The sequence below is a fragment of the Hemitrygon akajei genome, chromosome 2 (genome assembly GCF_048418815.1).
Source record: "Hemitrygon akajei chromosome 2, sHemAka1.3, whole genome shotgun sequence".
Classification (NCBI taxonomy): Eukaryota; Metazoa; Chordata; class Chondrichthyes; order Myliobatiformes; family Dasyatidae; genus Hemitrygon; species Hemitrygon akajei.
The window spans coordinates 109024722-109037243 of record NC_133125.1 but is presented as its reverse complement, the minus strand read 5'-3'; the positions used below and the strand labels follow the sequence as shown (position 1 = coordinate 109037243).

At 42.0% G+C, this 12522-nt stretch overlaps 1 protein-coding gene across 3 annotated transcripts in view; it reads right to left on the bottom strand.

Annotated features, from left to right (window-relative positions):
- The window catches only part of abcc4 (ATP binding cassette subfamily C member 4 (PEL blood group)), a 274021-nt gene that overhangs the window by 226717 nt on the left and 34782 nt on the right, over nucleotides 1-12522 (bottom strand). For all 3 annotated transcript variants that reach the window (XM_073027133.1, XM_073027141.1, XM_073027152.1), the window contains exon 3: nucleotides 8610-8730. In XM_073027133.1, coding sequence (XP_072883234.1) covers nucleotides 8610-8730 — 121 coding nt within the window. The remainder of the gene's footprint in view (nucleotides 1-8609; nucleotides 8731-12522) is intronic.

The following is a 12522-nucleotide window of genomic DNA, read 5'->3' as shown; positions in this document are numbered from 1 at the left end:
AACTTGAACCTGCTGAGTTCCTCCACCATTCTGTATGTACTCCTTTCTTCCTCTGCCACATCTGATCGCATGGCAAAACTTCTTCAGCCAGACGTCTGCAATGCCTCCTTTTGCATTGAGCAGGAATTTCCCCTCCACCCAGGTAAGACTCCACTCGCTTCACATCTTTCATAGCTAAGTCACTTCTAATGCCCTATTTAAGTTTGCCGACAGCCTCAGTTTTGTTGGCTGAATCAAAGGTGGCGATGAACTGGCATAAAGGAGAAAGATTGAAAATCGTGTTGAGGAGTAGCATGGCAAGAAACTGTCACTCAGTGTCAGCAAAATCAAAGAGATGATCATGGATTCCAGGAAGAAGCTGCTGGAGGTTCCTGAGCCAGTCCTCATCAGGGGATTGATTTTAACTTCCTTGGCTTATCATATCAGAGAATCTGCCCTGGGACCTGCATGCAAGCGCCATCACAAAGAAGACATCACAATGCTACTGCTTTCTTAGAAGTTGATGCAGATTCAGCATGCCACCTAAGACACTGACTGACTTCTAAAGATGTAGAGTGGAAAATATCCTGACTGGATCCATTACTGACTGCACTAGAAACACCAATGCCCAGGAACAAAACAGTCTACATAAAGTGGTGGATACAGCCCAGTACAGTACAGGCAAAGACCCCCCCCCCCCCCCCACCACCACCAGATTTACAAGGTGCGCTGTCACAAGAAAACAGCATCCGTCATCAAGGACCCCAACATCCAGGCAATGCTCTCCTCTTGCTACTGCCATCCTGAAGGAAAGAGTGTCAGGTCCCACACCATCAGGTTCAGGAACAGTTATTACTGCTCAACCATCAGGCTCTTGAACTAGAGGGGATAACTTCACCCTCACCTCAACATGAACTGATTTAAAAGACTATGCATCTCCTCCAACCTCATTTGCTGCTTTTGGTGCCCACAGAATGGCCTCATCTGCATCAGTGACAGCAACTGCAGACTAGGTGATACCCTGTCCACCTGGGTTGCCACTTCCAGGGAACTATATACCTTTAGCCTTGTATCTCTCTATATGATACTCTCCCAGGCTCTGCCATTTATTGCACAAGTCCTGCCCTGGTTTAACTTACCAAAATACACCTCACACTTGTCCAAGTTCCATCTCCCATTCCTTGGACAGCTTTCTATGTTCACCAAGGTTCTTTTACAAGCTCAGATCTCCTCTTTCACTGTGGAGAGAGGTTGAGATGGCACTAAGCTGCATCTTTGGAAACAGCTCTATTTCCATCTTTAATATCTTTATTTTTCCCTTTCAGGGTTCTTTTGAAGACCCTGACCCGGAGTTACACACTGACTGCGATTCTTTGTGGGAATGGGACCAGTTCTCAGGGTTTCAGGACAGGCTGTTGTTCTGCACGCCAAGGGCTCAGCCTAAGGGTCCGGCTTGGTTTTGGAAGCCTAAGATTTTGGGGCTCTGGAGTCGGGCGGGTTGAGGCTCAGTGTCACAGCAGGAGACCAGTGTGTCGACAGGGGAGCCGGAAAATCTGCTGCTGTGTGCCTGAAGACCCAGGATCCTCGCGATCTTCAGGCATAGAGCACGATGAAAGCAACGTAATGGACTTTTAACATTGTAAACCAGTGAGTTGTATGGTATGTCTCCTCGCTCGCTGGGAAAATGGAGACACCTCCTTTTGCCTTCTGTTTTCGTGGATGGTTGCGAAGAGAAAGCATTTCAGGATGTGTATTATATATTTCTCTGACATTAAATTGGACCTTTGAACCGATATTTTTAGTTTGTATTTCAAATTTCTAACACCTAGAATTTTTTTTATTTCTCCTCAGGACCCTCCATGTTTCATTTGGCAAGTACAATAAAGGGAATACTTTTTTATTATTTTATTTTATTTGATAGTGAAGAAATCAGTATTATATCATTTCAAAAATTTGCATTCTTTTTTTAAGTGTGTGGGGCTCTTTGACATTTGAACTCTAAACACAATCAGAATTTTCACACTGAAATGAATGGAAGTTAAGCTAATTGTAATTCTAGAAGTCACACAAAATTGAGGATAATATACCTCAGCAGGTCAGAACATTAACAGACTAGGGGCCTGAAAGCCTGAATAACCAGTTTCTGTGTAGAATGTGCTTCAACCTGTGTAATTTTGGGGTGACAAAGTTCAAAGTAAATATATGCCACCCGTGGGCATACTCACTAAACCTACAGAATAATAACCATAATAGAATCAATGGAAGTCCACCCAACTTGGGCGTTCAACCAGTGTGCAGAAGGCAACATATGCAAATATAAAAACAAAACAAATAATTATGTAATCAATATCAAAAGCATGAGATGAAGAGTCCTCCAAAGTGAGTCCATTGGTTTTGAGAACATTTAAATGATGGGGCAAGTGAAGTGGAATCAAGCTATCTCCTTTGGTTCAAGAGATTGAAGGTTGAGGGATAGTAACTGTTGAGTCCCGAGGCTCCTGTACTACTTCCTGATGGCACCTATGAGAAGAGCACATGTCCTGAGTGGTGGGGTCTCTGGTGATGGATGCTGCTTTCATGTGACAGTATTCCATGTAAGGAGGGCTTTACTGGTGTTGGAGGAGGCTGCATTCACTACACTTTGTAGGATTTTCCTTTCAAGGGTGTTTCCATACCAGGCTGTGACGCAGCCAGTCAGTACACACTCCACAACTATAGAAGTTTGTCAGAGCTTTAGAGATCATGCCAAATCTACACGAACCCCTAAGGAAGTAGAGACGCAGCCATGCTTTCTTTGCATTTGGACTTGCGTTCTGGACCCATGGTGAGTCCTCCGAAATAAGACTGAGGAATTTAAAGTTGCCAGCCCTCTCTACCTCTGATCTTCCGATGAGGTCTGGCTCATGAACCTCTAGTTTCCTTGGTCTTACTGACATTGAGAGAGGTTGTAATAATTATGGCACCACTCAGGCCGATTTTCAAACTGCCTCTTACACACTGATTCATAACCACCTTTGAGGAAGCAAAATTTGATGAAAGGAAGAATGAACCAAGCAAACTAAAACTCATAAAAGCACATAGAAACCCCGTAAAATAGAAAAACGGCGGGGAGTGTGACATTCATGAGGGGCGTAGATGGCATGAATGCAGACACTTTTTACTTGGTTTTGATTCTCTTTCCTTCAAGGGCATAGGTTCAAGGTGAAAGGGGAAAGATTTAAAAGGCTCTGAGGGGCAACTCCTTCAGGCAGTGTGTGATGTGTATATGGAACAAGCTTTCACAATATGTGCCCAAGACAAATAGGCCTAAGTTAGATGGGCATTTTGGTCAGCCTGGATCAGTTGGGCTAAAGTTCTGTATTACTCTGATTCAATTCAGCTCAATGAGCCTGTTTCAGCATTCAATATGATCATGGTTTCTCCAAATTCAACACGGTGTTCGTTCTTTCTGGACATCGCTTGATTTAGTCCTAGGAACAATAATTAACTTCATGATTTTTTAAAAAATAATTTGGCTTCAACTGTTTCCTCTGGGCATAGAAATTTCTCATTTCAGTTCTTATCCTTGGATTTGATACATGGTTGTAGTTTCCAAGTTCCTGCATCTACTCCATCTAATCCTTTTAGAATTCTCTCTCTTCATTTTTCTAAAAGGTAATGAATCTATCTGCTAATTAAATCGTTCTCTTTACATGTGTCAGACTTGCTATTCAGGAATCAGTCTGCTGCCCAACTCACGGCAGAAGGAGACAATGATTGCACAAATTACCCAAGATATGGTCTCACCTAGCCTAGATACAAATGCAAGAAGACATTGCTGCTTCTGTACATAAAACCACAATAGACTGGCATCCTACCAGGGGTGGGTGGGGTTCTCATACTCTCAGTCGCTTCAGGCTCGGGACAGACTTTAACTTAACTGTACATAAAACCCTCCCACTACGAAGACCAACAGATCATTTGCCTTCTAATTGCCTGCTGAATTTGCATGCTTACTTTCAACAATAGGTGACCAAAGAAAGCCAGTTTTCTTTACCTCCCTTCCCAAAACGTCACCATTCAGATAATAGCATGCCTTCCTGTTTTTGCCACCAAAATGAATAACCTATATGTCAAACATTTGCCTACTCATTCAACCTGCCCAAATCACTCAGTACCCTTCTCACAGCTTGCACTCAATTCAGTTTTATGTAGTCTGAAACTTGGAAACATTATACCTGGTTCACCCTGGATATGAATACTCAACTTATCAACATCCCATACAAGTGTTTGAGAGACCAGTGGGATCAATGGACATGGATTCGTTGGCTCTTGCAGGCATCTGCTGCGAGGTGGGAATGGAGCATTTCCACAGCCCTTCTTTTCCTCCGCCCTTTTCAAATGCAACTTTTAGGCTCTGTGGTGCTGAGCAAAGCTGGTTGTGTTGATCAGTCTCATTTACTCAATCAAGAGTCAGTGAGGCAGAATGGTGGCTGCTCTTCATGTGCCTGTTTGCACTCCTGTCATAGCTATTTCTATGATCCTCTCACACACACTGTTTTTGTTCCTTCCTGCCTTACTAACAGTTCAGGTTACTCAGCAACATAACCTGGGGGACTGCCTGCACTTAGGAAAATACACATTTATTCCTAGCCTTTGTTTACTGCCTGCCAAGCAATGTGATATAATTACATTGGCTCTAATCACGTGTTTTAAATTTGCACGCCAATCTCTTAGAAAGGAGCTGACTGAAAGCTTTCTAAAAAGCCAAATACATTGTGTCAACTGGTTCCCCTTCACGTGTTCTGAGAGTTACATGCTCAAAAATTTCAGTGGATTTGTCAATCACATTTTTTGTCAATAATATAATTTGACTTTGTCCTATCCAGTCTATTGGAAGTGTTCTATTCCTAATTTTTTTTTAATATAAAACAGAGTGGGAAACTTTTCTGCAGTAAGATGATCACAATGTTTTATTTTCATAAGATTGTAGATTTAGGCTGTTCCTGTGACTAACAAAATATCAGAAGCTGCATTGCTGAATCATCAGGAGTAACTTAACACCAAACAGGTTTTATTCTCCCATAGGCGTAAAAGGAAAGAGATTCATCGACTGGATTATTGAGTGAGGCCAGATTTCTCCATGAGAAACCATTAAACTGGCATATCTATAATTAATTCACTGCTCTTCTCTATCTCATTTTCTAAAGTACATTTGAGAACCTCTAGCTGTTGGAACTATTCCAGAGTTTAAAAAACTTTTGAGGATGGCAGACAATATATTCATTATTTCCAAGGATATGTAATCTGGGGCGTCCATTTTAAGCCTAGCCTTCAAACCCGACAATTTCACTAATAGTAGTGAAGTTGATACAAACCCATCTGCCCAGGTAGGCCCATTGCTTCTGCCTGATCCTACTCCACTGAAGTTGTATCCACACACCTCAGCTCCATTTTATCCCCTTTGTCCCTTCCCACCTACAGCTGTGACCCTTCACATGTTCTTGATCTCTCAAAATTCCCCTTCTGCTCCTCCCACTTTCTCCAGACTCAAGGGACAGCCATGGGCCCCAGCTATGCCCACCTTCTTGTTGGTTACGTGGAATAATCCATGTTCCAAGCTTTCACTGGTAACACACCCCAACTCTTCTAGCGCTACATTGACAATTGCACTGGTAGTATCTCACGCATTAATGCTGAGCTTGTCAATTTCATCAACATTGCCTCCAACTTCTACCCTGCCCTGAAGTTCACTTGGTCCATCTCTGACACCTCTCCCCCCTTTCTTGATCTGTCTCCATCTCTGGAGACAAACTACTTATTGACATCTTTTATAGATGTACTGACACTCACAGCCACCTTGACGATACTTCTTCCCACCCTATCACTTGTAAAAATGCCATTCCATTTCCTCAGCATTGGCTTCTAGGATGAGGCTTTCCTTTCCAGAACATCAGAGAACAGATGTTCCTTCTTCTACTATTGATGGTACCCTCATCCACTTCTCTTACGTTTTCTAGATATCTACCATCACCCCATCTTCCAGCTACCTCAATAAGGATAGAGTACATCTTGTCTTTACCTACCACCTCGTGAGCCTCTGCATCCACCAAGACATTCTCTGCAACTTCCACCATCGACAATGGGATCCTACCACCAAACACATCTTTATCTCACCTGCCACTTTCCACTTCCGCAGGAATCCACGATTCCCTTTTATTGTTTCTAATTTTGCACTACTATTTTTAATTTATTTAATATACATATATACTTACTGTAATTCATTTATTTATTCTGTACTTACCATGCATTGCATTGTACTGTTGCCACTAAGTTAACAAATTTCACAACATATGCCAGTGATATTAAACCTGATTCAGTCTCCATTCATTCCTCCCAACCAATCTCCCTCCTGGCCCTTATACCAGCAAGCAGAAAAATGCTGCATCTCCCTATTCAACTCCTCTCCGCACCACTATTCAGGGCCCCAAACAATCCCTCCAGGTGAGGCAACATTTCACCTGTGAAGGTGTTGAGGTTATCTACTGCATCCAGTCCAGCCTTCTCTATATCAGTGAGATCCTAAGTAGAATTGGGCAAGTGCTGCATTTTGCATCTTCACTATATCTGCACAAGCAGGATTTCCCAGTGGCCAACCATTCTAATTCTAATTTCCATTCCTATTCCTACATATAGGTCCATTGCCTCCTCTACTGCCATGATGAGGCCACTCAACACTTCATTTTGTCTGGGTTAGCCTGCAACCTGACTGCATGAACATTAATTTCTCTAGCATCTGGTCATTTCTTCCACACCACTCTCCCCTTGTTCCCCCATTCCCAAGTCCTTTCTCCTCACCTCCCTCTGGTGCTCCTGCTTCTTCCCCCTTCTCCCCTGATCCACTTTCCTCTCCTATCACATTCCTTCTTCAGCCTTTTACCTTTTCCACCTATTACTTCCCAAAATCTTATTTCATCCCCCACCCCACCCTACCTTCCCCTTCATCTAACTTCACCTGTCACCTTCCAGCTTGTACTCCTTCCCCTACCTTTCCCCACCTTATTCTGGCTTCTTTCCCCCTTCTATTTCAGTTCTGATGATAAGTCTTGGCCCAAAACGTCAACTCTTTATTCCTCTCCATAAATGCTGCCTGACCTGTCATTCTGATACTCTGTCATACTTTTTCTCTTCCTTCACTGAATTCGGAACTGCCGTCAACCCCTCTGGTTCGCTAGTTTATCTGGCCATTTTATATACTCCTTGATAAGGCAATGAGACATAGGAGCAGAATTAGGCCATTCAGCCCATCGAGACTGCTCCGCCATTACATCATGACTGAACCTGGATCACTATCAACCCCATTCACCTGCCTTCTCACCATATCCTTTGATGCCTGAACCAATCAGGAAACTATCAAACTCTGCCTTAAATATATCAATGGTAGATATCCTGTGTAGTATATCTCCAGTAGATAACCTGAGAGTACAGGCCAAAAGCTCCAAACTCTCCTCACATGTTAATCCCTTCATTCCTGGAATCATCCTCAGGAACCTCCTTCTGGACTCTCTCCAATGACTACACATCCTTTGTGTTATGGGGCCCAAAACTGTTGACAATACTTCACTGCTGCCTGATTAGTGTCTTATATAGGCTCAGCATTTTCTCCTTGCTTGTATATTCTATTCCCCTTGAAATAAATGCCAACGTTGCATTTACCTTATACAGACTCAACCTGTAGATTTACCTTCTGGGAGTCTTGCACGAGAACTCCCACGTCCCTCTGCACCTCTGATGTTTGAACCTTCTCCCCATTATAATAGTCCACACTACTGTTACTTTTACCAAAATGCATTGTATATTTCCCAACACTGTATTCCATCTGTCACTTATTGCACATTCTTCTAATTTGTCTAAGTCCTGCTGCAATCACATTTCTTCCTCAGCACTACCTACCCCTTCACCTATCTTCGTACCATCTGCAAACTTTGCCACAAAGCCATCAATTCCAGTGTCTAATTCCACTAATATAATACTAGCATTAAGTTCTTTTGTTCACTATTGCATGAACTACCTTTTCGCCTTTTTATTTTTTGCACCCAGCACGAATGACCAATTGTTGCAGTTTGTGATATGTCCAGAGATTATAGCCCATTGTTTTCCCTACTCTTAATCCACTAGGTAGCACTCCCCAATCTATCATCGACAACTCACCCCTCATAGTTGCAATTTCACCTTCAGTTGGACATAACTTGGAAAATGTCATGTGACACACACAAAATGCTGGAGGAACTCAGCGGGCCAGGTAACATCGATGGAAAAGAGTTAACAGTCAACATTTTGGACAGAAACCCTTCATCCGAAAATTGCCATACTGTTTTGTTTCAGAATATTTTAAGAATTAAGAATATTTTAATAATTCTAAGAAATATTAATTACATCACATCAAAAAGGTTGTGCACCAAGTACAACAAAATTAGTACAGAACTCACTCTAGTACAGAGTTAGAAGTAAAATTCAGCACTACTATAATATGGCATACACAATGCTGTAAAGATTAATCTTAAAGAAAAAAACTGGACAATTAAAAGCTGTAATGTAAATAAAAATTATGCAAAGATGAAATAGAGACTCAATAACAATTCTGTAATTACCTCTAAAAATGTAAAAGCACCTAAAATAATATACGATTTCCAGAAACATTTTAAAATGGCTCTTGTTAGATGGGGATTTCGCACTTGTTTCTGCGCCTTCTGGACTTCATTGTCCCAGTGCCTGAACAAAAGACAAACAACTCATCACAAAATAGCATGGCTCTCAAATCAGCGAAAAGTTAATGGCACAAAAGCAAATAAAGTGCAAATCACTACCACAATTTGTGAAAGGCCTTTAATAATTACCGGTTCAATGGAAATGATACACAAGGATGAGATAAATTGAACTCTCCGAGTGGCTTCCTTTACAGAAGTGTATCAAAGCCAAGGATTCGCAATGTCAATAAATTCACATCCTTTATCATCCTAATTAAAGTTCTGCAATTACTCCAGATGTAGTTGCTTCCTTTTAGCTTAAAAATGTTAAAATGGCTCTTTTTTTTTTAAAAAAAAAGAGAAAACATTCTAAAATGATGAAGGCTTTAGAAAGGAACTGATGAGAGCTGTTTTTCAGGTCAAAGCCACTCAGTGAAGTGGTCAGAGGTAGTGCCAGCTTTCAGTGTAATAAGAGGCAAGCTTTAGTGAAGTGGCCCTTTTGGAAGGGCCATGTTTTGGGAGTGGTTGTGTTCGAGCTGTGAGTGGAGTGTTTGACTATCAGTGCAAGGCTTTGCTGAACAGGAAAGGTTTTCCTCAGAATTACTCTTCCTGCAATGACAGATAATGCTGTGGTTTGCTTCTTCAGTGTCAATTTTCCTAATGACTTCACATGTCAAATTGTACCCAGATGCAGCTCCTGGCCGACTGGGTCAAATAACTGGAACTGGACTTGAACGTACTTAGGATCATAAATAAAAATTTTCACGACAAAGGCACAGGCATCAGGTATTTGTGGACAAACCAGCAAAAAGGAACAAAATGCATGGGGCAGGATTCCCGTGGCAATCCCCCCTCAGAAACAAGAAAACCCCTTTGGAAACTGCCAGGGTGTGTACCTGTAACAACACAGCAACAGTAGCCAGGTCAGTGGGCATTGTGACAGGCTCTGAGACTCAGCAGGGCAAAAATGACAGGAGGCTTGTTTGTTAGGGCAAAGGACAATAGATTCTGGGGCTGCAAGAGAGACACCAGGATGGTATGCTGTCTCGTGGTGCCAGGGTCAAGGGCCTCTCAGAGCAGAACATTCTCATGGAGGTGGACAAGCAGCCTGAGGTCATGGTGCACACTAGTCCCAAAAATACAGGTAGAAAGGGCTTGAGAAAAGGAAGTTAGGAAAGAAGCTGAAAAGCAGGACTTTATTCCCTATGCTACATGATAGGCATGGTAGGAATAAAAAGGCACAACATTTGAATGTGTCAATGAGAACCTGGTACATAGAGCGAGAGTCCAGGTTCCTGGATCATTGGAGCATTTCAGGGGCAAGGGCGACCTATGACAGGTTGAATTTTAATTGAAGGGGAATCAATAGCCCTGGCAGAGAGCCCTGCCTAGGAGGACTTAAATCAGCTTGACGAAGAGAATGAGAACCGAGCACCAGGTCCATAAGTGGAGGAATTCAGAGGAAGATAAATATCACTTACAAGGGAAGATGGGTAAGGACAAGGTAATAGACAAGATGGGGTGGACAAGTTGAAATGTGCTTATTTTAAATGTTAAGAGTTTTAAGAATAAAAGGAGACAGACGTAAGAGCATGCATGGATCCGTACATGGAACTATGATGTTATGGCCATTATAGAGAGATGGTTGAGAGATGGACAGAACTAGACACTAAAGTTCCAGGGTTCCAATATTTCAGAAAATAGAGGTGGTGGCAGTGGTGGAAAGTTGCACTGTTAGTTGGGAGCAATTCCTCAGAGATCATGCATTTAGTCAAGAAAAAGGACATGTGTGCAAGGTTTAAAAAAGCTGAAATCAAATAGGATAAGGGTCAGAAAGCTAGAAAAAAATTCTATTAATGAATTAAGAGAGCAAAGAGAGATCATGAAAAATCCATGGCAAGAAGGATTAAAGGAAATGCTAAAGCTATTATGCTGGGACCATTTTGAGATTAAGGAAGAGGTAGCAGTAAATCATTTGAAGACCATCAAGTTCCCAGACCTAAAGGATATACTCCAAGTTATTGAGATTGCTGGGGCCTTAACCAAAATCTTAACGTCCTCTCTAGCTATAGGCAAGGTCCCAGACAACAGACCTCCATTATTTAAGAAGGAAAACAAGGATTATCCTGATAATTATTGACTGGCGAGTCTCACACCAGTAGCAGAGAGGTATTGGTAAGGGTTGTTAGCAATAGGATTTAGGAGCATTTGGAGAGCTATGGGTGAATTGGGGACAGCTAGCATGTCTTTCTGCAAGGCATGAAATGTATGAGGACAGATCTATGGATCTTACTAAGACATTGACAAGTTTCAATTTGGCAAATTCATCCACTAAGACTGAACTGCATGGGATGCAAAATGATTTTGCTGTTTCAATTCAGAATTTGCTTGCCCATTGAAGACAAAGGGTCATGGTCAATGCGATTTTTCTGGCAGGAAGTCTATAACGGGTATCATTCTAGTTCCTCAACAATTGGAAGGAAGTGTGGCATGGAGGTGTTAGTAAGTTTCTAAGTAGGACTTTCATAATCAATGGAAGGGCTTGGGAAGCATTGTAGAACAGAGTGATCTTGGAGTGAATGTATATTCTCTTAAAGTGGAGGCACAACTAAACAGGATACTGAAGGCGACTTTTGGAATATTAGCAGTCATAAGACCATAACACCATATACCATAAGATACAGGAGCAGAATTAAGCCATTTGGCCCATCATGTCTGTTCCACCATTTCATCATGGCTGATCCAATTTTCCTCTCAGCCCCAATCTCCTGCCTTCTCCCCGTATCCCTTCATACCCTGACCAATCAAGAATCTATCAACATCTGCCTTAAATATTCATAAAGATTTGGCCTCCACAGCTGCCTGGGACAAAGAATTCCACAGATTCACCACTCTCTGACTAAACAAATTCCTCATCTCCATTCTAAAAGGACACCCCTCTATCCTGAGGCTGTGTCCTCTAATCTTAGACTCTCCCACCATAGGAAACATCTTCTCCACATCCACTCTATCAGGGCCTTTCACCATTCAATGGGTTTCAATAAGGTTACCCTACATTCTTCATATGACAAGCCATTCAATCCTGGTATCATCTTCATGAACCTCCTTTGAACGCTCTCCAGATTCAACACATACTTTCTAAGGCAAGGGGCCCCAAAATGTTCACAGTACTCCAAGTGAGGCCTCACCAATGCTTTATAAAATCTCAACATTTTATCATTGTTCTTGTATTCTAGTCCTCTTGAAATGAATGCTAACATCGCCGTTGTCTTCTTTACCACAGACTCAACAGGCAAATTAACCTTTAGAGAATCATGAACAAGGACTCCCAAGTCCCTTAGCACCTCAGTTGTTTGTATTTACTCTACATTTAGAAAATAAGTCAACCCTTTCATTTTCTCTACCAAAGTACATGACCACACACTTCCCAACACTGTATTCCATCTGCCATTTCTTTGCCCATTCTCCTAACCCAAGTCCTTCTGTAGCCTCTTTATTTCCTCAAAACTACCTGCCCCTCTATACTTCTTCATTTTATCTACAAACTTTACGACAAAGCCATCAATTCCATCATCCAGATCATTGACGTATAACAGTAACAAAATTCAGTTCCAACACAAACCTCTGTGGAACACTACTTGTCACTGTCAGCCAACCAGAAAAGGCTCCCTTTATTCCCACTCTTTGCGTCCTGCCAATCAGCTATTGTTTTATCCATGCCAGAACCTTTCCTCTAATACCACGGACTCTTAGCTTGTTAAGCAGCCTCATGTATGGCACCTTGCCATAGGACTTCTGAAAATCCAAGTACACAGCA